A 25,128-nucleotide genomic window follows, 5' to 3' on the forward strand; every position below is an offset into this window, starting at 1 on the left:
GTCATGCCTCACAGCTGTTTAGGGGATGGGACAATGAGGGAAATTATCAAAATCACGATGTACAAATGATAGACTTTATAATTAAATGTTTTTTAAATAAAGTGATTGGAGGTTTTTATTTTTGGGTGGGGGGGAGCTGTTCTCCTGTTTGTCCACCAGGAGTCACTGTGTTACTAAGTAGGGGGTTTGCTCAGTTGAGGTATAATTTGTACATACTCACAATTACTTCTTACTGACCAAAAGAGAAAAAGTGTTACCATGTTTAGGGCAATTCTCTCTCTCAAAAAATCACTTTGTTCAATTCGTCAATTGCTTAAAATACAAAAATAATGTTCCAGTGTTTATATTTCTCTGCTGAAACTTTCTGATGCTGACACGACTAAATGTCATCATCAGGCTTTTGCACGCTGACGATAAGTTGTATGTTATTTCATCAGATGACTATCAAGCTGTCTAGACAATTCAATAATTAATGAGCATTCTAAACCTTTAAAAGATATAACTATTTAATGAGCAGTGTTTTGAACCACCGCACATCATTAGTTGTTATGGATGCTCTGCAACTTCACATCCCTGGAGTCTGATACACCTTCAGTCATCACATTTTCAACATTACTCACTCGGCTCAGTGTAAAGATTGTTACAGAACAAGTGCTTTATTGTTCATACCGTAATGTAACTGCTTTTCATCTGAACAAATGTAAACAACTTTAGACAATGACAAATGGACACAAACATATAAAATGATACAGACAATGGAATTACGTTCATTACATTAAAAGTATGTAAGCAGTGAAGTAAGCCTTGACAAAGGACAGAAGGCAACAAGTGCAAACGTAACTGTATTTTACACATAAGTACCACACATTCACTCCTCTCATGAAGAAAGGTGGTTGCATTACATGGACAGGATTACATAAATGAATATTATGTACACTATATATATAGTTTAATATTTAAAATAATACAATTCTAATATCAATGTTTTGGGAGATCGTCTCCCCTCTCAAATAATTGCACACATACTTTTCAACACAATTTTCAACTGCTAATGCAGTGCACTGTTACAATGAAACTGTTTCCAGTTGAACTTGAGGTCAATACAACTTTTCACATGCAAAAAGGTTAATTTGGAATGGTCTATGAAACTAGATATGTCTTAAAAACTACAACCAAGTATAAGGCAAGCTTCATATCAAAATGCTTGGTAGGACAAAGCCCTTTTTGAGAGAATGGACTTCTCAGTCTCTGAGCCCCATCGCTCCACACAGACTGAGGGGAGAAGGTCAGAAACAGTCCAATGCCACGATAAGCTTCCTTCATTCATGGAGCTGTGGAGTTTTAAAGGGGATACAAACTGAAGTTATTTGGGCCTGTGATGATAAGCTCACCTTTGTTTGGACAGATATGTAATATCATAAAGCCAAACACGTCGCTGGTGTGTAGAAACGGGCAGTCACTGAGAATTACTTGGACCTTAAGATGGCTATTTGAGGACAAAGTGCATAGATAGCTCTGCGCTTGCTCCACCTGTTAGTGGAATGTATCTCATCCACCCATCTGTTAAACACAGTGCATAATGGTCATGCTAATTAAGCAACATTCCTGGTCATCGGGAAAAAGTACATGAGAAGGCATTACGTTTCAAGGCAGGGAGATGAAGAAGCTCAAGCCGAGTTCAGTCTATTCCATTGGCATTTTGAAACACATGAGACGCCTGAGAGAAAGCACTGATGGAGAGTTCAGAGGTCACGTCCAGAGCAGAAACACACTTCCTTCTAGGCTGATTTTTGGTCTTTCATGCAGCAGATATCCAGTCACAGACACTTTACTCAGGAGTTACCAAGAGAAGAAACATTGATTGTTCTGAAGAAATGATAAGAGTGGCACCATTCTGCCTGCGGTCGTGTAAAAGGATTCAGGCACATTGTGACACAAGCACAGATACAAAATGCTCCTCAGATAAACATGCCCAGCCACACTTTTCTGTGTTGAACTTAGTTCTGAGGCAGAAAAACACATGCGTTCACAAACAAAACAAAAGGTATACACTTAAAGTCATTGGGAAAGTTGATCCAAACGCCAGATCCAAATGCATAAGAGAAAGAGCCACTATATTAAAAGCTTAGATTGGTCCTGGAGAGCGGAGCGTCAACCCCAAGCTGCCTCACTGGTGTCAGTGTACAGTTCTAAAGCTACAACAGCGCTGTACGTCCTCTGGACCACACGGCTTTGCCACATCGATCACAGCGAGGAGATACTTTACATACAGGATAAATGTCAAATGATCAATACTGAGATGTAACGCTTCTATTTGATCAGATACATTTGGTAGCACTCTTTAAGAATACCACTGTGGATAACAGTCATGTCCATTATTTGTCCCTCATTGTCTCATTGGACAGCTCCATGTTTCATATGAACTACAAACTGCTCATGTTCTGCTGTGTCAGAGGGAAGTGTCCATATGAACCACTCCTTGGTCCGTTCTGTACCACAAAGAGCTGAAAAAACTGCCCCGGCTTTGAGCACAAAAGCAGGTTAAAACGGACACAGAACATGTAGGCATTGCATTAGTAGAGTCCGTTTATAAAAATACACATGAAGCTACTGTAAAAGAGCGGCCTCTGAGGCTGCTGAGGTTTGTGGTCATGAAGGGAAGGGTCAGATCACAGGGCTGGGTCAGTCTCTGTTCTCTAGTGAATAGGGTTAATGTCTGTGCGATGGTTGGCCTGGCCGTGCACACCGCCGCCTCCTACAGCCGTGGTGGTGATGGTGTTGTGCTGAATGACCTGCTGCTGAGAGCACACTGGAGCTGGACTGCCCGCCGGACTGGACTCTGGACCTGGAGACGGTAAGAACAACACTGAGGAGTGAAGCAGACCAGCAATGCAAATCCAAACAAACCGGGACAAAAACCCAAGACGACAGTTCAAAAGACACACACCTCTGCACTTTATCACATGGTCTTCAAAATGTTGTGCATGTCGAGAGTAATAAAGACTGATGAGAGAGTGCAGTACTTTTATGAAGGAGCTGTTGCGCCCATGAGGAGGAGAGTGTCATTTTCCTGTGCACACGCCTTCTCTCAATTACACTGAAATGTCACTTGTATCCGTGTCAAGGGCGGGGCTCTGGTGTCACAAATGATTGGACGTGGGTGCTGTTGATCAGAAAGAGCTTGTTGCATCCGGGAATTTGAAGTGTAATCAGTGACATGTTAGCAGTGCGTGGGAATGAGGCTTTTGAAATGGAAACAAAAATTAGCGCACATTTTCCAGCAGAAGTCTTTCCACTCAGATTCTAAATGTATTTTGAGGCGTGAGAGACTCGTCATATCTGTTACTACGGACCTCGAGATAACATGTATTTCACATAGTCTTTGTTTTATCAGGACTTGGTTGAAAGCACATAGATAACGTGTGTTTGTTTTAAACTCCTGAAGAGTGCATCGTACTCACTGAGGTAACCTTGGGACTCCTTCTGCATGGAGGTGATGGGACAGTCTTTATGTGTGAGCAGCAGCTGCTTGAGCTGAGTCACCTCGTTCTTTAGAAGTGTCACTTCATTCTGAAAGACATTAAATACTGTAATGTTTCACAATATTTTAACAAACAAAACAAAATTACAAAGCAAAGCTACAACATTAGGTAAGTAAAAAAAAATCATTAGCCCAAATATTGGGATTAGACTGAAATTCTAATCATTTAAAACTTATTTATGAGGATGAATATGATTATCAGTGATTAGTTCTGTTTTATGCAGCTCTGTTTTGTGGGGCAGAACGAGCCCAGATCACTCAAAAGAGAATGAATGCAATTAAAATAGTTTTTAGACTACAATAATTTTTATAATGGATTGGAGCAATAATTGGAACCACAATTAAATTATGATTAGGTGCACAGCCCTAGTAGTAAGTAAGTATAAGTAAGTAAATAATTATACATTGACAAAAATAGTCTGAGCATTATAATCTCCCATTAAAGACACACTTTATACCTTTTCTGGAAGCAACCTGCTTGTCTAAATAGATTTTTTATCTCCATGTAGACAAGCAGGTGACACCGCCAAGCTACGGGTCAGATCTGTGGAGAGGCGAGCCCGCTCACAGTAGAATGCATGTTTATCGAGGTATATTTTAGAGTTCTAGGTGCACTTCACCAGCCTCTCTAGCGGCTCTGATCTGACCAGTATTAAGACTTGTGAATTATTCAGGCAGTTCAGTGGATGAGAGTCAGTGATCTGTTTGTGAAATACCTGAAGTTGCATGTTGGTCTGAGTCAGCTCCTCGGCTTTCTTCTCTAAAGATATGACCCACACTTTTCTCTTCTGTCGGCATCTCGTCGCCGCGGCCCTGTTGCGTTCTAAAAACTTGCGGCGTCGTTCATCTGGGTCCTCGTCCACGACCCGCCGCCGCCGCCCACTGCCCGGAGGAGGCGACTGCAGCGTCTGTGTGGGCTGCATCTGCTGCGTGGCCGGGGACATCTGCAACAGAGGCAGCACAGACATGAATGTGATGGGAATGAATAAGTCAGTATGTTTGGGGATAATCAGAGACAACTTTTGCGATCCATCTGAAATATATATATCAACAACGCCTTGAGATTGAAGTAAATGTCAGCTTATACCTTTATCACCATACCCTCGTTTCAAAAGATTATGCCTCAAGATTCTGCTCTTTTATTATAGCCATATTCTTATTTTGCATACCTTCAAAACAACAATTTCAGTATTTTGGCCTCTACTCGAGTCAAGTCCCAAGTCCCAAGCTTTGAGATATTTTTAGTCCTTTCAGGTTTTTCTACCAAACTACCAAACCCAACTTGTATTTCGCACTTCATAAGATTTTTGTAAATTGTCCTCTTTAAAAAGAACATTCAAGTCCAAGTCGAGTCCCAAGTCTTAGTCCATTTTATCAAGTCAGTCTAAAGTCATCAATAGTTCAAGTTCACATTTCTATATTAGACGATATATCCACTATTTCAACATATCCAACAGTGTTAGATTTCTGTGCTAATTAATAACTTATATTATATCTTAAGTCGCTTTGATGCATTGCTCCTTCATAACGCCCAGCTCTGTGACGAAGATATTTCTGGTTGTGTATTCAATGTGAAACATGTAGGCAAAACATTCAAAAACACCTCTAAGCTATTTTTAAAACGTTTCCAGATCCTCGCAATATTTAAACCATGACATTTTAATTCGCTAGAACTGGTTATTTCCCCGTGCCAAGTCACATCGTGCATTATTGATCTGTCTGCAGGAGATGACACACCTGGAAACAACCTGTGCTGCCACCCAGACCCAGACGTCTGAACACGCATCCATACATTACCCCCGTCGTTTACGTCTGGCCCCTGCCCAAAAACAACAGCTGCTTGTGCCCGTGTGCCGTCGCCGGGCTGCGGGCCTGTCTGTGGGTGTGGCCTGAGTGAGTGGCGGCGCTGACTCACCTGGTGGCTCACTTTGTTAAAGAGGTGCGAGGGAGCAGTTTCCAGCGCCCACTTCCAGTCAGACGGGGCGCTGCAGACAGAGTCAAAAGGCCTGTTTCTGAGCCTCCAGAGCACAGACAGATCCTGACAGGGACTTGGCAAGGTCAAGTGTTTTCAGTCTTCAGCTCATTAGCATTTTTATAAGGACCATTGAAAATACAAGCTTCTTTAACGGCTCCTGCATGCGCTGAGTGTTGTTTTAACGTCTTAATGGCACGTTTGGAACATATCGCCAATAGCATTTCAGGCTATTAGACCAAAAATACTTTAAGCATTGTACCAGACATTAGTAGACACTGTAGAGGCCAACAATTATAAGCATCCAATCAGGCAAAAGTCCTTTAAGGTTTTAGTCGATTATTCAGTCGATGGTGTCTTGGCTGACCAACATTTGCATGGAGTGTAGTACCTTATCTTGAGATTTGGGATGAATTGTGAGTCTTTTCAGAGACAAATACACTGTTTACAAGTAGTTTTCTGTTTAAATATTTGTACTTGTGTAAACTCCTTTAATCTCGTGCTCTTCTCATTGATTTTGGATCTGATGCATGGTCAAATTATGAAGTGACTTGATAGATCTGAGAGCTTTTTCCAGTCCCACGCCACTTTCTATTTAACCAATTGATGCACAGAATATGTCTTTAGTCGACCGAGAGTTTCTTTTGGGCCAACTGCAGTTGGAGTATCAAAATTCACAAATGGCTGTGGTCCGGCATCTTCTTCTAAACCTTTTGCAGATACTATATGCCACAGCTTTGACAGATCAAACCTGCATCTGAAATTTAGACTGTGACAAAATATCCTTCTGATATGTATTGATTATTGGGTGTAAATGTCAAACAACAAAAGCAGAGAAGCACAGTGGCTGTTGTTTGCACAGAAGTCTCATAGTTGTATTTAAATGATGCTGTTCAATAGAGTGGATGAATTGTGATAACTTAAAAGAGTTAATACCGCTACTGCTGATACTGCTTTCTTCATGTACAGTGAACATTCCTGTACATGTGTCATCCACCTGTAATAATCATGTGCAATACTGTAACATAATGTGGATGTCCCTGGTATGATTCACTACTGTAGCTTTACCTTTTATTTATGCACTGCACTGCACTGCACACAATCATAGTCAGAGCTGTGTATTTGTTTACCCAACTGCACAATTTGTGTTGGATTTAAGTCAATTTTAATAGTTAATTCATCTAGATTTTATTATTGCAAATTTCTATTCTGCTGCTATTCTTGAACTGTGCATTTGAATTTACATATTGTATATATATCACATCATAACTAGTGTTCAGTTTTCTGTATATCGGTAACATTTTATGAACTTTTCACGATTCAAAAGACTATAATATTAATTCAGCACCTCTCAGCATCTCTCAGCACCCGAGATTTATTAGTAATATCTATTGGATTACATTTTGTGCAGAAAATATGTCAATAGTTGTAAAAGAGGCAACATCTAGTCTATTCCACTAAAGATATGTTAATAAAAGACAAATTAATAATCATCTCTTTGCAAACAAACTCGTTTTTATTATCATGTTGAGTGTTGAGTATTGGGCCTTTTACTTAGTATTTAAACCTATTTTTAGGGTGCGCGTGAGCTTAGTTCGGTCCTGTTCTAGTCCTTGCTGCTCACTTCTGATCTAGTCCAGGTTTAGTTTTGAGTTTGATCCAGGTTTGGTTTCAGTTTTGTGGTGATGAATGTGAAAGTGTGACAACACTAATCTAGATCAGTACATCTCTAATCTGAGACAGGCCTTTACTCTGACCATGTTCAGATCTAGGTTCAGAACAGTTTGGTTCAGATGTGCAGATGAAAGGAAGGATTTTATCTACACTTATCAATTTGTGCTTTACAAATAAACAAATCCTTCGCACCCTCTTGAGCGACGTGCTTTGTGGTAAAAGTGTTACGAAGGATAAAGCTCTCCCGGGTCGCTGCGTGCCTCACCTGTGACGGGTGCATGTGTGCGTGGGGCGAGCCCTGGTGTGGGTGTCCTGGGTGCAGATGGGGGTTGTGGTTGTTGTGGTGGGGGGCGTGTCCTTGGTGGTGGTGGGCGCCGGGGCTGTGGTGGTGGTGGCCGTGGTGCTGGTAGGCGTGGGGCGGGGGCTGCAGGTGCGCGTGCGGGTGCGAGTGCATGTGGTGGTGACCCTGCTCCTGCCGCGAGGTCATCATCTCCATCATGTGGCCCATAGAGTTCATGTTGCCGTTGGAGATGGCTCCGGGGTGCTGAGAAAGTGCAGCTTTCAGCCTCTGAGTGGACAAAAGAGGGAAAATTAATCAGTCGTCCCGCGCTGATATCCAGTCGTTACCGTGCAGAGCCTGGCCGCCGTAAAATGATGAACTGCCTCATAAATCTATGTGTCACTGGGAGAAATCAAAGCTAGTTAGCCTGTCCTCTGTCTATCCTTCAAACCTGTCAGTGCCCCATTTCAGCGCCCCTCTTTTCATATCACTAATAGCCTTTTCCTTGTAACGATGTTCTGCCAGTGAAGCGCTGTCCGTGAGGTGAGCGACGTCTTGTGCTGCTTTGTTGATTCAACCACAGCCTGGATCTATACGTACTGTGCCAATAACAAAGCCACATAATACAACTAATATCAAAGCAACTTTAAAGTGAACAATATCAAAACATAACAAATATTTAACCCACATTCCAAGCTATAAGACATTCACATTGTTTATGTCTAATATTACATTTTGTAGCAGCAAATGTCAGGGGAATGTACAGACCGACAGAACAATAAATCAATTTTATATCTCATTCATGGGTTTATCTAATATAATAAAACCTCCACATTTCCTGACAGTTTTTGTGGCAGTGTGCTCCCTTCCCCCTTCTCCAGCTGCTGTCAGTAGTCCAAACTCTGTTCAGGATCTGTATCTTTTAACAACCTTCACATTCATGATTCCCATTGGGAATGACATCCAGCTGGTTTGGATCACGGAGCTAAGACATGGTCTGAGTTCTCTCGTCTCTCACTGTCCGGCTCTGAGGCCCATTTACCACACTCAGGTTCAATCTCAATATCAATACAAGGAAAAGGTTTGAAAGTAGGAATGGCGAGATCATTGGGTTAATCCGTAATCGTGCCATTATAATCGTAAGAACTAAAAAAATTTATAAGCAAAATTAAACTAATTCAGTTTATTGTCCAAAAAGGCAACCTAATGCATGTAAAGTACTTTCATTCATTCAGAAATTTCAGATTTTTTAAAGCTGGTCACAAACTTGAGGAACAGTAACGTGTTAGAGAATCGGAATGAATGGGGGGGAAATCACAATCAATAATTGTAACACAAACATTTATAGATAATAGTACTTTATTTAATATTACAATGATCTTATTCCAGTTGTTATACATTCTTGTTTTGTTTAGTTTATTGAATATGTGATTTATTAAATTAATACAACACAATTACAATAATATATACTTCTTCACAATATATTTTGTACATGCAAACATAAACCTGTGTAGTTTATGTACAGGATCATAATTTTGACTTGCAACTGCTCTTGGAATGTTGTTATTTGTGACATGACTAGTCTTTACATGTTTGAAATGAATTCATAAAGATACTAGTTTTAGTATCAATAAGTATCTTTCTTTTACACTATTTTATATAACACTATTTTCCTGTAATAACAGATATATCTGCCCTGTTATTGTTATCTCCCACATTCTTGTTAACAGAGGTGCACTTGAAACCAAAGGGAAATTATGACCTCGCCAAGCCAGTTTTCTTTGAGAGCAGTTTCTGTCAAGCCAAAGAGATGCCGAGCATAGTGTTTGTGACATCGCTGCACACTTCCTAAAATACTCATCTAACTTTTCCAGTTTGAACATGAAGCAGTTTATTCAAACGTTCACACCCAAGCGCCTGGTGTTGAACTTCACTAAACTTAAACCACAGCGGCAGCACCTTTAAATCCCACAGCTCTAAATGAGGGTGACAGAATACCACAAAGATAACACCACATGGCAGTGACAAAATGAGAGGTTACAGAGCAAAAAAAATCAAAGAGAATAGAAACGTAGCTGCTCTTACAAGTCTCAAGTGTTGCTGAGTGAGGACATCTTCGGTGCCTTCAAGAAGGGACTAAAAGGCGCTTCCCACACCTGCAACCTTCCTCGGAGTCAGCCCCTCCCCCTGAAACCCAACACCAATCACAGTGTGACAGCCTCCTGCCACTTAGCCACAGTATCGGCTAAATAAATGAATCTTTGTTGCATGTGCGCGGCTTACAAGTCTTCCAACATGCCGGGAAGGACATAGGGGTAAGGGGAGGTGCCGTGGGACAGTGATAAAAAGCAGAGGAGGAGGAGGAGGGGAGAGTGGATGGCTTCAAGTGTCTCCTCCCCGAACAAGACGGAGAGAGTGCACATTTATTAGTGTCTCCAGATGAGCCCAGCTGGCAGCGCTCAGCTTTCTGTTTATTAAATGAATTAGGGCCGCATCCGAACAGTCCTTAAAGTGTCAGAGAACAGAGAGGTCAAAGATGCTCAAAGTCCAGGTCAGACAAAGATACTAAATCAATTAACATTTATAGACTCTATAGGTTGCGTTCAAGCGATGGCATAACTTTCTGAACTGTGCGTAGCTTCAAAATTGAGCAGGAGATGGTCAGAAGCTCTGTTACTTTTACTGGGCCTGGATTAGGTTCAAGTTCAATATTTAGTTTCACTTTAGTAGAGCTGAAACAAGCTAATCGAATAATCACAACTAATCGATGATTTAGATGCGATTATGATTGATTTAGAAATTTAATAATCATAATCTGGACTATGCACGGACTTCATAACGTGTCATGTGTTATGGAAATACGTTTTATAGCTCAGACAAAGTAAGAAGTATGTCAAAATGACGCAGGAAACGTTTATATTTTGTGTTTTTGATGAAAAGCCTATTTTGACGCAAGTGTACCTGATAAAGTTGTCCACAAGTGGAATTACTTTAGCTTCATCTAGGTCAAGGTTAAAAAAATCTAAAATGTTGCAGTCTAAACAACTAGCCGATTAATCAAATGAATAATTGCTGGATTAATCAAATTGCAAAATAAGTAGAAATGTGATAGCACAACTGTCTGTTAAAAGATACGATTAAAATGGCAAATTTGTGGATGCAATTCCTGACAAAAAATACAAAAATAGAGGATAAAAGTTAAATGAACCCCTGCCTCCAATTTGAATTCATTACATTAAATATCTGTAATGTCGTGAAATAAAATGGTCTAAATATCTTACCACAGTCTTTGCCTATCCATGTCGTTCCAGTGCTGGGTTGGTTCACTCTCACTGACACTGGCACTGGCCTGGTCCACCTCCTTAAGGCTTTGCATCCGTGACCACAGTGACGCATCAGAGGGACGTTAGCGCCGCGCTGATAGCAGTCTGTGAGGCCTAAAAACCTTCATCAGTGCCTAATGCCTACTGAACACATGGTTGTATTTCTCCAGACTTTGACTAAGCACATGACGCAACCACCGCATGCATTTGTCTCTAATAACACATACAGATGCACTTCTCCTGCTGCAACATGGACGCCACAAAAAACAGTCATTAAACAAGTGCAGGTGTGAGCCTGTGGCGGGCACAGACCTGGGCCAAACTCTTTTCTCTGCCCGTCTAATCGTGAGCAAAACGCAAGGTGAACAACCCTTGTAATATGTGACTTTATGCCTCACCTCTTGTATGTGTAAAGTATGTACTGTATCGATTTCACTTGTAAAAAGATTAACTTTATTCATTTACTATTACAATTCCATTTTAAAACTATTTAACAACTTAATTTATTTTTTTAATCATGTACTGTATTAACTAAATTGTATACAATAGTAGCATATAATTTCCCCCTTGCACCAATAAAGTTTGTTAAAGTAACAAGAAAAGCTGGGTTAGGATGATTTTTTGTTTGGATAAATATATAAACAAGGTCTGAGTATTTATTCCATTTTAATCGACATCAACATCTTGTCATTTCTAATCGTCAGTGATCAGAGTTGGCCTTTTTAATAGAGAAGTCCACAGCTAATCCTCTGTCAGTCAAAACGTGTGGTTTGGAGCAGAGTTCAGACTTAAGAGGAAGAAATGTGATGTATTTTTTGAGTTACACGGCAATTATCAAGAGTTGGTCTTGTTCATGTTGGCGAAATTAATACAGAAACACATTTTTGTTAGTTTTAAAAATACAAAACATCTAAAATTGAGATGTCGCTATGAGTGGGAAAAATGACAAAATATTACATCTTCTGAATGGTGAAAAGACCAACAGCCACAGTAACTCTCGTCAGACACTACATTTCATACATCCGGTGAAAGCAGCTTCGTTATTGATTTTCCCTCGTGAAAAACACTGCCCACAGTTTGGTTATCTACTGACCCGAGACCAGCCATCTCCTCTGCGACCTCCGACCTCTCCACTCACTCGTTTTTTTAGAATGTCTCCTTTATGGTGTGCACCGATACCAGGTGATCAGCCATTAATGATATTTATGAACGTGCGCTTCCTCTGCAACACTTTGGCTCTGAGTGATGTTTCTGTGAGTGCTCCGGACAGTTTGGGCTGCTCTGATGACTTCATATCTATTAACCCGAGGAAGAGGAGGAACCAGGAACACACAGTGCAGGTAAAAGCGCAGAACACAGTCGTCATGAGATGGGTGAATCACGCCCGGAGAGGTCGAGGTGCACTGTCAGAGAGTCCGCCGGCGCCAAACAGCTGAAAGATTTAACCAGTCTGTGCTCATTGTTCTACGGCAAAAGCGTAAGCGCGCGTTGAAAATACTGTTTTTACTGCTGAACTACGGCCTCACCGCACATGTACAAAGCTCTGCGGGCTGTGCCGGTCTCAGCGCTTCAAAATGTCCTGATTCTGAATGTCTCTCCTCTCTCTCTTCATTCCAATTTCACACTCCTCAGCTTCCTGTTTCGTAAAGAGTAAAATTAATTAGAGAAATAAACTCAAGATCTGGAAAGTTAATTGATTATATATGGACGATCATTTGCTTCATCGGATTTTGTATGATTTTCTCATTAACCCCCAAAAATCATATTTGAATTGTTTGTACTTGAATTTCAATTGCTGAATTTTGCAGATTAGCCGATGTGTTTTTTTCAGTTACAACATTGAATAGTGTTTTTAAATTCCAAGCGTACATTTTCAAGCCCTCAAATTCAACATCTGCAGTGAATTAAGCTTAGCAAAGCGTTGAATCTTGGCATCTCTTGCCGCGACAAGTTGGCCACTGTCCAGGGTGTACCGCCTAAGGCCCGAAGTCACTGGGATAGGCTCCAGTCACCCGTGACCCCGAAAGGGAACAAGTGGTAGAAAATGGATGGATGGATGCATTGAATATCTGAATATGTTTATGATTAAAAAACTAAAAAACACATAAATCAACAAGATCTATAATGCAATTTTCTTTTCATGGTTAAAAAGTCAGAGTAAGAGCAAAATTAAAAACCTGATTAAAATAAAAATAAAAATCTTCCATATTTGTAATCGTGTGATTTACGTCTTGTTTCAATTTCTATTTCTGTCCATCCGAGCATTACCCTGGCTGCTGCTGAACATGTGCGGCTCTATGACTTTACCAAACGCAGAGAGGCTCCACTTCCACGCTCCTCGTCTGCTCCGGTGCTGCTGCCCACAATAGCCAGCCTCTGTCCCCTAAAACTCCACATCCCCATTAGCCCCGTTTTATTAGATTTCCCTGTTCCCAGAGAGGCAGTAACATCCCCCACTCCTCTCAGCGCACACCTCTGGCCTGCTCCTCCGCCCCCTCTGCCGGCGCTTGCCAAGAGCTGGGGACTGTTAAACTGATTTCCTCGGGGAGCAGCGAGGCAGACTGTCTGATGGGAGTGTTCGGCTGCAACGTCGCCCCCTCTGTCCTCTCCAAAATCCTGGTCTGGGCACGTGACAGAACGGCTGCCAGGGGCTCAGCGGGTTCTCGGGCAAATGCTGTATTATGCCACAGACAGGCGGACACACGCAAAGGGCCTTTTCCACTAATGTCTCATCAGAACAACACGTAGCACGTCTTTACTCGCTAATCACAAGTGGTTTTCCGTTGTAGCGCGTGGCTCTGTGGCGTCTAATCACTCTAAAAATGAAAACGTCGGCCAGCTGTTAATTGAACAATGGGGAAAGAAAAGTTGGTGTGGCAAGCAATTGTTCAGTTTCAAGTGAAAAACAGGATATGATGTGTTAAAAGACGAACTTAACAAAGAAAAAAACAAAATCTTGTGTATCAATTATTGCTATTCAATATTAAGTTGTAAATGCACTGACACTTCAGTCCAATCAGCATCTAGCAGTCTATTAACTTCATGTTTTAATATCAACTTGGCACGGTTAGAATAAGTGGGAAGCAGGTTCAGAGAAAGTATTCCCAGGAGTCCAGACCTGGTGGAAAAGCGTGAGAGGTCGAGGCGGAGAGAGTAATGCCAAGTAAGGCTGAGACTGACCTTCACAGTCACAGACAGACCTCCACCCACACTACGTTTACAGGCAAAGAGAACACAGAGTGTGCTAAAGAACCACATTCAAATCATCTTTGCCCCAAAACCTGACAGAACACCCACACAGACCCACACAGACCCACACAGACCCACACAGACCCACACAGACTCACACAGACTCACACAGACTCACACAGACTCACACAGACTCACACAGACTCACACAGACCCACACAGACCCACACAGACCCACACAGACCCACACAGGCCCACACAGACCCACACAGACCCACACAGACCCACACAGACCCACACAGACTCACACAGACTCACACAGACTCACACAGACTCACACAGACTCACACAGACTCACACAGACCCACACAGACCCACACAGACCCACACAGGCCCACACAGACCCACACAGACCCACACAGACCCACACAGACCCACACAGACCCACACAGACCCACACAGACCCACACAGACTCACACAGACTCACACAGACTCACACAGACCCACACAGACCCACACAGACCCACACAGACCCACACAGACCCACACAGACCCACACAGACCCACACAGACTCACACAGACTCACACAGACCCACACAGACCCACACAGACCCACACAGACTCACACAGACTCACACAGACTCACACAGACCCACACAGACCCACACAGACCCACACAGACCCACACAGACCCACACAGACCCACACAGACCCACACAGACCCACACAGACCCACACAGACCCACACAGACTCACACAGACTCACACAGACTCACACAGACCCACACAGACCCACACAGACCCACACAGACTCACACAGACCCACACAGACCCACACAGACCCACACAGACCCACACAGACCCACACAGATCCACACAGACCCACACAGATCCACACAGATCCACACAGACCCACACAGACCCACACAGACCCACACAGACCCACACACACCCACACAGACACACACAGACCGACACAGACACACACAGGCCCACACAGACCCACACAGACCCACACAGACCCACACAGACACACACAGACCGACACAGACACACACAGGCCCACTCAGGCCCACACAGACCCACACAGACCCACACAGACCCACACAGACCCACACAGACACACACAGACCGACACAGACACACACAGGCCCACACAGACCCACACAGACCCACACAGACCCACACAGACCCACACAGACACACACAGACCGACACAGACACACACAGGCCCACTCAGGCCCACTCAGGCCCACACAGACCCACACAGACCCACTCAGGCCCACACAGACCCACACAGACCCACACAGACCCACACAGACCCACACAGACCCACACAGACCCACACAGACCCACACAGACCCACACAGACCCACACAGACCCACACAGACCCACACAAACCCACTCAGACACACACAGACCCACACAGACGCACATGGAGTGGCAGTTGTCCCAGGACCATACTCTTTGGTGGTGCTCTGTGGCGGAGGCCTCAGCGAGCCTCACGCCCTCTAAAGAAGTGTGCTCCAAAGCATGTGCTCATTCTCTTGGCAGGATCTCCGCCCTGTCAACTTAATGGATGGGCCTCTGACTCCAGTCTGCGTATCCCACTGTTGTTCTCTTGTAAAGCCCTGCTCCAGCACAACCTCCACTGTTATCACAACAAGCTTAATCTGAATAACCAAAATACACCAAAGAGAGTCAGACGACCCAATAACAAGAGGAATGTCTCTCATGTGCAACTAGAAAATGAAAATGAGGGCTGCATATTGCGCTTCATGCGACATTAGAGGATTTTATAGACACAGAATGTGATAATCTAACTGGCAAAACTCCTCTGTGCCCCATTGTTGTCAACCTCCTGCCTCTCTCCTGTTCCAGCCTCTGTGGTCTCGTCTGCCCAAAGATGGAAGTCATTTCACCAAAGTCTATTCACGAGACTTGAACCATGAACAAATGGACTTTACGTACAGCCCCTTCAGCCGGGCCAAAACAACAGGCGGTCGTCCCAAAGCAAACAGATGCCACGCTCTGGACAAACCCTGGTCATAACCCCAGCACCGCTCTGTCCCTCACTAAAAGGCACACGCAGGCATTTTGCACCCGGCTTCAGTTGCTACAACAACAACAACAACAACAACAACAACAACTACTCCTTCACTTGTGTCTATGAAATATACAGAGCTAACCTTTCATGTCCTGATGTTAAGTATGCACCGCATAAAGATGTCAAGAAGAAATTTGTATGTCAAAGACTCAAGTCCAGCCAGTGGAGAGTCTAAAAATCCATAACGTGTGGCCAAGAGCGCTTCTTATCATTCACTAGGATTCTTGTTGAACCACATGGCAAATCACATTGTCATATTGTAAATTATGACTAATACAATGTGGAAGAATAGAAATCTCCCGTCTGCTGTTTGAAATCAGCAATAAGATACCTTTAATTTGGCATTTTCTGTTTTTATCATAATAAATATCCGTGTTTGAGTAATTGCATTGAAGGTGAAGTCTAGCAACAAGCAAACTACATCTTTAAATGTCTCAGAAAGTCAGAAAGTAATCGTCCCAATGCCAACAACTTAACATGGCCAAGTCAAATGATTGGTTGTGAATGTGATTGTATTGTGAATGTGATTGAATGTGAATTGGTTAAAATTACTTGAATTTATGAAAACGTTTTATTGATGTGAGTTCAGTGTTTTCTTTTATTTTTCTGTGAACAAGCTAAAGCTAAAATATCGAGATTTCATGCTCTATACAATGAAACTGTGAGTCGTTTTCTGCAGTGAAGACAGTGTAGGTCCTTCCACACGCACGCACACGCACACGCACGCACGCACACACACACACACACACACACACACACACACACACACACACACACGGTATAATATATGTCCAGGGTTCGGTGAGGAATGGCTGGACCCGTAGTTACAGCTGTGCTCTCGGTCTCTCCTCGATGACATTATACAACAACAATGCCACCATTCACTCTTCGCGCAGATGTTTCTACAAAACCCAGAGTTGTGCTTTTCCTGAGCTCCTCCTCGCGACGTGCCCTGAGGTGCTCCACTCTACAGCTCTGAAACATGCACCGAGGCTGCGCCGCTGTTTCACCAAAGTCTCTGTAGGAAATGTATCTTGAGCGATGGTGATATTGGCAAAAATCAATGCCGCCGTATTTTTGGAAGTGTCTCAATAACAATATTCATGCCAAAATGTGCCGTCTGTGAGGATCGAGTATTGCACAAAACGTCAACTCGCTATAAAATTACCCACAAAAAGATCACTTCGTATCCTTGTTTGGCAGGTCACATTTCTGTCTCTTTTTACAGTCTTTTTCTAATAGACATTTCTCCAAAGCAACAGATACAATTTTATAAATGTTTTGATACATCTCCCATCTCTATTTTGAGCTTCTGCTAACGATACGATACAGGAATATTAAACAAATTGACTTTCACATTGGAAAATGGAACAAATTCACAGGTTTTGGTACAAACGGGAAAACTAAATTCCACTCTTTTTGAATTTTCGGTTGTTCTTTTTGTTTCTTGTTCTGTATCTGTATTTTTGTTTCCTCTTTTTACATTTCAAAAAGAAAGAAATGTGCTAAAACATGCTTTGACGTGTCTGGTTTGAGTTTCAAGTATTGCATAAAAAATGAAAGAAGTATAGAACTAACCACACTAGTGCAGGAACATTTTCCACTTGAGTATCCCACAGCTGGTTATAATTCCTCGCTATAATATTAAAAACGGTAAAAGTGGACCAAAGGAATATTTTTTAAAAAAAGGTTGCATTGGCACAGTAGAAACACTCCACTTATTGGTTCTCCTGAGTGCTATGAAATGTTTCTTTAAGAGTCGCAGCGTTTTTTCCCCCTGCCCAAGTAAAAAGGAGCACATTTAGAGCACGCCAGGAATTATGTCATCCAGCGCGTCTTTGCCAGCTCCACGGCCAAGCGAGCTGCGCGAGGGGAACATACATATTGTTTACCTCATAAAAAAATCAGCACCTCGCCTGATGCTTAGTGACAAATGTATTGTTCTTAGTAACAATGTAAACAACGTGAATTCAAAGTTAATCCATAACACATTTTGCTGCGTGCATTCCAAGTTGTGTCTGATTGAAGAGAGCGGAGCAAAAAAAACATTTGACACGTGTTGCGTACTGACGTAAACCGGCCTGATAAGCCAAGGTTTTGGGCTTCCCTTGTTTGGGTGAAAATGCACAACTAGAGCTTAAATGAGAACTTAAATAGACCTGGTTTACACCACGTGTATCTAGGGGTGGTCAATATTAATATCTCAATATCTTTTTTGCATTATCTTTTGTCTGTAAATGTCTTGGTTGAGGTTCAAAATGTGAATAGACCATAACATTGACCATAAAAGTGCAGAAATATCACTTGTTTGGAAGATTACAGTACCGGTATGAATTTCTGTCTCTTTTTGAGGTTATTTTCAATAGTTTCAACTATAAATGCTACACTCAATATTGTAGCTTTATAAATGTATCTCTAATGACAATCACATTTTTTTATTCAATATATCTTTGACCTCTAATTGAATTGTCAGAATGTTTTTTCCAGATACCCATGCTCCAGTGATCATAAATTGAATATGATAAAGCTTCTGTGGGTAAATTTCTCATGGTTTTCAGCTTTCTGTTTATGGGACATTCGAGGACTTTTGCCCATTCGAAATAGAAAATAAAATATATATAAGTGTTAACTGCTATGGCAACAATGCTACATTTTCATCACTTTGAAACCCATGGGTATTCACCTTATTCCGTCCCGCCCACTTTTGGGTCAGTGTAGAAATATTAATGTTAACTAATACAACTTCTGGAATAAGGTGAATAAGTAGAAGTATAGAATTTATTTGCGTTGCATTGTACCTAGACCTTTAGATCGAAGAGAATGAGATAAAAAAGAAGATATATATATATATATATATATATATGTATATATACATATATATATATATACATATATATATACACACACACACAAAATCATAAGTACTATTCTTTACGTACACAACACACATGCCAAACAAAAGTAAAAGTATTGAAGTTCACAAAAGGAATTCACGCTAAAGTGAGTAATGTATACTTGTGTTTTTACCGCTCTTGTGCATGCGTCTGTGCGTATGTTTCTGCACAGCGCTGCAGAGTGAAGCGCACAGACTGTTCACAGAGCCGTGTGTGTGTGTGTGTGTGTGTATGTGTATGTGTATGTGTGGGGCTGACGTAATGCTTTGGCCTGCGCTCTGTGGAACTTGGCCTGCACTCTGCCCAGTTTCCTCCGCTCTGTGAGGGTCAGTGATCCCACAACCACCACCAAAACACACAGCGCTCTATTCCCCAGAGCCTACAACAGAGCAGAACACAACCACAACAGAACAAAACACAACCACAACAAAATCAAAGGAACGCAACCACAACAGCACCACACACACAACAAAAACAGAAAAAACACACACTACACCAGAGCAAAATATAGTCACAACTGAACAGAAAAAAACAGACACAACAGGACCAAACACAACCACCACAGAGTGAAACGCAACCACACCAGAACCAAGTGCAACAACAAAAAAGAAACACAAAAACAAACACAACCACCGACACAAAAAAAGACACAACCACAACCGAACGTGACCGAAACAGAGCCGACCGTAACAGCAACCACCGAGCTACAGGGCAAAAATGCAAAACACAACCACCACAGAGTGAAACACAACCACACCAGAACCAACAATGCAAAACAAATGAAACCACAAAAAAACAAACGCAGCCACAACTGCACAGATGAACAACAGAGCCAAACTCAACCACAACAGCACAAAGCACAACCACAATATGTAAAGAAAGAGACGAACCACAACAAAACAGAAGAGGACCACAACATAACCAAAGACAACAGAAACAGAACCAAACACAACCAAATGAACTCAAACACAACAGGACAAACTGCAACCACAAAAGAATCCAATGAAACCACAATAGAACAAGACACAAACACAACAATTGTTTTGGTAACATTCGTCTTGTCTTCAGTTATAACAGATACATGATTTCTTTCAGGCAGACAATTTTGTTATAGAGCTATATTTAGTCTAAGGATTTAAAAAAGATTCTTGGTTGACTAAAGACAAGACAAGACAATTAGTCGACTAAAAGAAACATGGCACAGAGCGGGCAAAATCAGACCAAATACATGCGTTCGCACATCCGGGAACTTGTGCAGTGGCAACCGAGTCCGCCATTTTGAAAGGGGCACAACAGCACGTCTACTACATACGGAATCCAGGAAAAATGAGGCCAAAATGCCAAAAACATGCGTTCTGTAAGGTCATTGTTCTGTTAGGTCATTGTTCTGTTAGGTCATTGTTCTGTAAGGTCATTGTTCTGTTAGGACATTGCACTGTTGACTGACCAAGAAATGATAGCGTTGTCGTGTACCTTAGTTTAACGTTATCGTCTAAAGAATCAAAGTATTTGTAGCTCATTATGCCGTAGAAAAGGATACAGTTGTGCTTGTTTTTATATATCGCGTGCCCCTTTTAAAATGGCCACTATGGGGAAGTCCCGGCTGTATGACGTCGCCGCCAACGCATGTATACCTGACACAAACCACACTAAAATGGTCGTATGATCAAAGGATTTCACAAAAAATACTTGATATTTACACGTATAGAAACGAATAAACTCATAATATACACCCCAAATTCTCAAAATCTCAGTAAAAACCAATTAATCGACTCATGTACCTAATCTAGCTTGGCGCGTTTCGGCTGCTCACGTCATGCCATCTTTTTGCCGTGACACTTCTGAACATGGCACTCTGCAACCAGCCGAAACGTGTCATGGCAAAAACAGAACAACTACAACATACAGAACCACAACTGAACACAACGCAAACACGCCGCCGCACACCGTCTCCAACTGTCTGGAGAAACACCAACACTTTACTTAAAGCGAATAAAAACACGCTTATCGGTGGAGCTCTGACACAACAAACCAAAGGCATTACGACCAGCACACAAGCACAGCCTAGCACTTAAATATTGCCACTTAAGGAGAGATAGGGAAGGACAAAGATGGCACTGATGCACAGATATATAGTCTTCAGCCCAGAGAGCACAAACAGAGAACTTACAGTGAGATATGAGTCCCCAAGGGGCCACAGCAGTCCTTCGGCTCATTAACTATTTACACCAGAGACAGGGCTCCCGGCTGCTCTGGCCCACCGCAAAATCAATTAGCCTTCATTAGCCTGGGCTCTGGGGCCAAAGCATTCTGCTCCACGACCTCCAGTTACCACCAAATACTACACAATCACTGGACCAACAGAGCCACCAGTCCCTTAAAAACAAGTGAAAGAAGCCCATTCAGAAAAGCTGACAACGCAATTCAAAAACATTTAGCTCTCCTCACGTGAAGGCTACAAATGCACTTGGGGAAAAGATTCAGGATCAGACCACAGTTGATCAAAGTTTAGAATCTGTTCCATACATTCTAGATAATGTTGGGGTGCTGAAGTGTGTCTATAGATTATATTATTCCAATTAAAAAATACTTAATTATTTGTATTTCATCCTCTTGAATAGGAATTTGGACTTTAAGAGAAGCATTGTTTTGTAATATAGATTTGTTTTGTGTCTTGATTTATTTTGTTTCGCACACACACACACGCACGCACGCACGCTCGCACACACGCACGCGCACGCACACACAGACGCAGACGCAGACACACAGACACACAGACACACAGACACACAGACAGAGACAGAGACAGAGACAGAGACAGAGAGACAGAGACACAGACACACACACACACACACACACACACACAAAAGCTCCTTATAAACACATTTGGAAAATTGAAAACAAGTGTCTTTCGCTCTTATTCTTTCGACAATCAATCAGACTCTAGTTTCTGCTCCACATCTCACACTGATTTAATCATCGTCAAATGATTTGTTATTTTTGTTCTAAAATCTGGATTCTGTTCACAGGCACATTTAAACAAGGAGGGATACCATTGGAGTGATATTTAAGTCAAGTAAAAAAGGAATCACATGCATTTCAGAATATGTTTGTAGAGGTCGAAACTAGTGTTAGGACCGACTAGTCCCTCTCCAAACAAATGCGCGTACACATGATTGCAGTATTGATTCAACTCATCTCCTGCACTAATAATCTTGCAGCCCTGTCTCGCACCATCTATCTGTTAAGTGTGCGTCAATCAAAGCTCTTCTTGGATGATGTTCTCCCAAAGCAAACGTGGAGCAGAAAGAGTGCATCCAGGGTGTGGGGTTACAGTGTCGAGATCTCCCATTGGTGGAAAGTCAACATGGCTGGGGTAATGTGATTAGAGGCGGATTGTGGACGTCGCAGGGGACACATGGGCCTGATCATGGCCCAGTTATCCGATAGCGAGTCCGTATTTATCGACCTGGCCCGGGCGCGGATATTACAGACACTAGAGACCTGCTCCATACTTATGAAGCCTACCTTGGAGATGGGGACTTGATAACTGCATTAGACTCTCACTTTCTGTGCACAATCATCAGATTCCATCAGTTGCGTTCAGACATCAGGGAGCTCTATCTCAATTGATCCACATTTGGTTGTTGTGCTTCGCGTCTCAATGGCTAACTAACCAGAAAGTTGCCTGGCCAAGAGGTCTGCAGCTATTTAGTGACTGCATATGTTTTTGGGAGGCCCAGCCAAGCATTTTCAATTCAATTATCCCGATAGAACAGAAAAAAGACGTGTCTGGATGACGGCCAGGGGAGAGATAAGCCTAATACACTAATATTGTGTTACCCCGAGTGTTACCATAGGAACAGCTGAGATTCAAAAGGCTGCAAAGACAATCAATCTTGAAAGCGCAGGAGGAAGAAGGAGAATTAAATGCCCTGGGAATGCTCCTGCTCTCCTTTATCAGAGCCATAACTCTTGTAATGACCTCTGCTACCTCTGCCTCTCCACCACACGCTCAACCGTAGACACAATCAACACTTTTCACTTTTCTCTGATAGCTCTGTCTCTTCTGTTTTTACAGAGATTTTCCCACTTTTAATGTTTAGTTTGAAAACATATGTCGGCCTGCCACGTTGGTGTTGCAGTATGAAGCAGCAGGATCATAACTGTCCGTCATTAGACGTAGGACTTGAACTGAAGGAACAGGTGTCTTTAGTCTTCCTCAGCTCTCAGACCTGAGCTGGCTCACTCTCTCTTACTCCACACTTTCAAACTGCTGTTCTGTGAGGGATGAGGTCATTTGATTTCGCCACTGTGTTAAACTAGTGCTAACAAGTTGCAGGGCATACAGAACATGTTTGGTACATTAAGATATACATCAGGCAGTCAGTGGGCAGCGTAGCCACATAAAGAGGCCTTTCTTCAGCCTGAGTCTCCCGCTGCACTGGCAAGTTTAGACACAGCTTTGATTACACACCGATGATGAAATCCACACAGGCCGGGAGTGCAGCGCTGCTGGCACCACTCAGTGGAAAAGACTGTTTCCCATATACATATAGCAGAATGTGCGTTTAGGCTCACCATTTTGGTCTCTGAGTGCATAGCGGGAATGTGAGTGGAGCAGGAGTTGTTGTGGGCCGGCCCGTGCATGCCCATCATATTGGAACCCATAGACATCTGTCTCTCCATCTGAAGATGACAACATTAGCAAATGTCATTCACACAGTTCAATCCAGTACAAGAACTTGGTTTAATAAAAGCCATATCCTGCTATTTTTATGACTAGTGTAAATTACATCACTTTTCTGTCCCATACAGCTGTGAAAGATGAGAGGAACCAAAGTTCTTTTTCACATGACCGGCTGCTGCCCAGTGCAGCTCTGTGATGATAACTGACCCAAAACAGGAAGCCTGCACAAAAGGACTTAACACAGGAAGCTAGAGCACCAGGGTGTGAGTTCTCAGAGGCGAGCCGCCAGTGTCACTCTGGCCTACATTAAAAACAAAAGCCTCTTCACCCTGGAGGTCTTAAAAAGGTGTAAGATAAAGCAACAGTTCAATCTCTGGTCACATCAGTCCAAGGTCAGTGCTGTCATATTTCAAACTGAGATGTGCCTTTACACAAATAAGGCACCTAAAAGGGCCTTCCATGTTCAGTTATAGCTGTGTGCATTAGACCCATGTGACCTTAAAGCTCGGGTGGTGCTGCTCTCTCCCTGGGACCCCTCGCCCTCCCTCCTCGTCCTCAGAGACTCAGCTCTAGAGCTTGACACACAGCTGTAATTGCACCAAGTGTGTTTTGTGTAAAAATATCACCCAAACCTGCAGCCTTTTCCTGAACTGTCAATCTTCTCCAGAAAAGCATGGCTCTTAATTCAATAAACACTGCAGATGTTTGTCCTCACAATAAGCACAGAATGACACATTCCATTGAACGTTTCCATTGTGTCATAGTATGTTAACTACAACAGCTTTGCACTTTCTTTAAGACGTTAACTAGTTCTGAAAATGTTATTGCATTTTTGGATAACAAGTATATTTTGACCACACTTTGAAGTAATCTAGGACTGAACCCTTTTTAGGAAAAATGATACAGCAGTATTTCAATCTAGTATTGGGTAGATTTAATATTTATACAAATCAGATTAGATCAGGGAACACGTTTTAAACAAATTCAGGAGCATTAACATGTAATAGAAAGATCCCATGCTTTGTATGTATGTAGAGGTCTAAACTGCTGCTTTTACAACTTGCTAATTGTGATTTGTGCCCGTGGAGGTGGAGGATATGTGGTGTGCTGGTACTCACTGGCATGAGCACAGAGGAGCCGGGCATGGCGGGGTCTGGCAGTGTTCCAGGCATGGAGGCAGGGAGAGGCTGTCTCTGTCTGTTCCGAAGGTGCAGCAGCGACGACAGCGAGCCAGGCACAGGCCTGAGGACACAGAGAGGGGCTTCCATCAACCTTCGGGTTCATACAGGATTTTATCAAGACACTAACTTTTAGAGCTGCAACTAACAATAATTTGATTAACTAACAAGTTTTTTCGATTAGTCAATTAATAAGAATATTATTTCTATCGTACATTTCTAAAGTACATTGATACTTTTTAAATACATTTTGTACATTGATACGTTTTATATACAT

General features: G+C 42.4%; 1 protein-coding gene across 2 annotated transcripts in view; it reads right to left on the bottom strand.

The window, feature by feature from the left end:
- Positions 1-631: 631 nt before the first annotated feature.
- The window catches only part of creb5b (cAMP responsive element binding protein 5b), a 44,268-nt gene continuing 19,771 nt past the window's right edge, over positions 632-25,128 (bottom strand). For both annotated transcript variants that reach the window (XM_072460457.1, XM_072460456.1), the window contains exons 6-11: positions 24,792-24,915; positions 23,565-23,672; positions 7,453-7,755; positions 4,258-4,485; positions 3,462-3,570; positions 632-2,845 (exon numbers count right to left, since the gene is read on the bottom strand). In XM_072460457.1, coding sequence (XP_072316558.1) covers positions 2,697-2,845; positions 3,462-3,570; positions 4,258-4,485; positions 7,453-7,755; positions 23,565-23,672; positions 24,792-24,915 — 1,021 coding nt within the window. In that variant the 3' untranslated portion in view covers positions 632-2,696. The remainder of the gene's footprint in view (positions 2,846-3,461; positions 3,571-4,257; positions 4,486-7,452; positions 7,756-23,564; positions 23,673-24,791; positions 24,916-25,128) is intronic.

This window comes from Eucyclogobius newberryi, unplaced genomic scaffold, assembly GCF_026437365.1.
Source record: "Eucyclogobius newberryi isolate DKJ021-1_F unplaced genomic scaffold, fEucNew1.0.hap1 SCAF_3, whole genome shotgun sequence".
Classification (NCBI taxonomy): domain Eukaryota; kingdom Metazoa; phylum Chordata; class Actinopteri; order Gobiiformes; family Gobiidae; genus Eucyclogobius; species Eucyclogobius newberryi.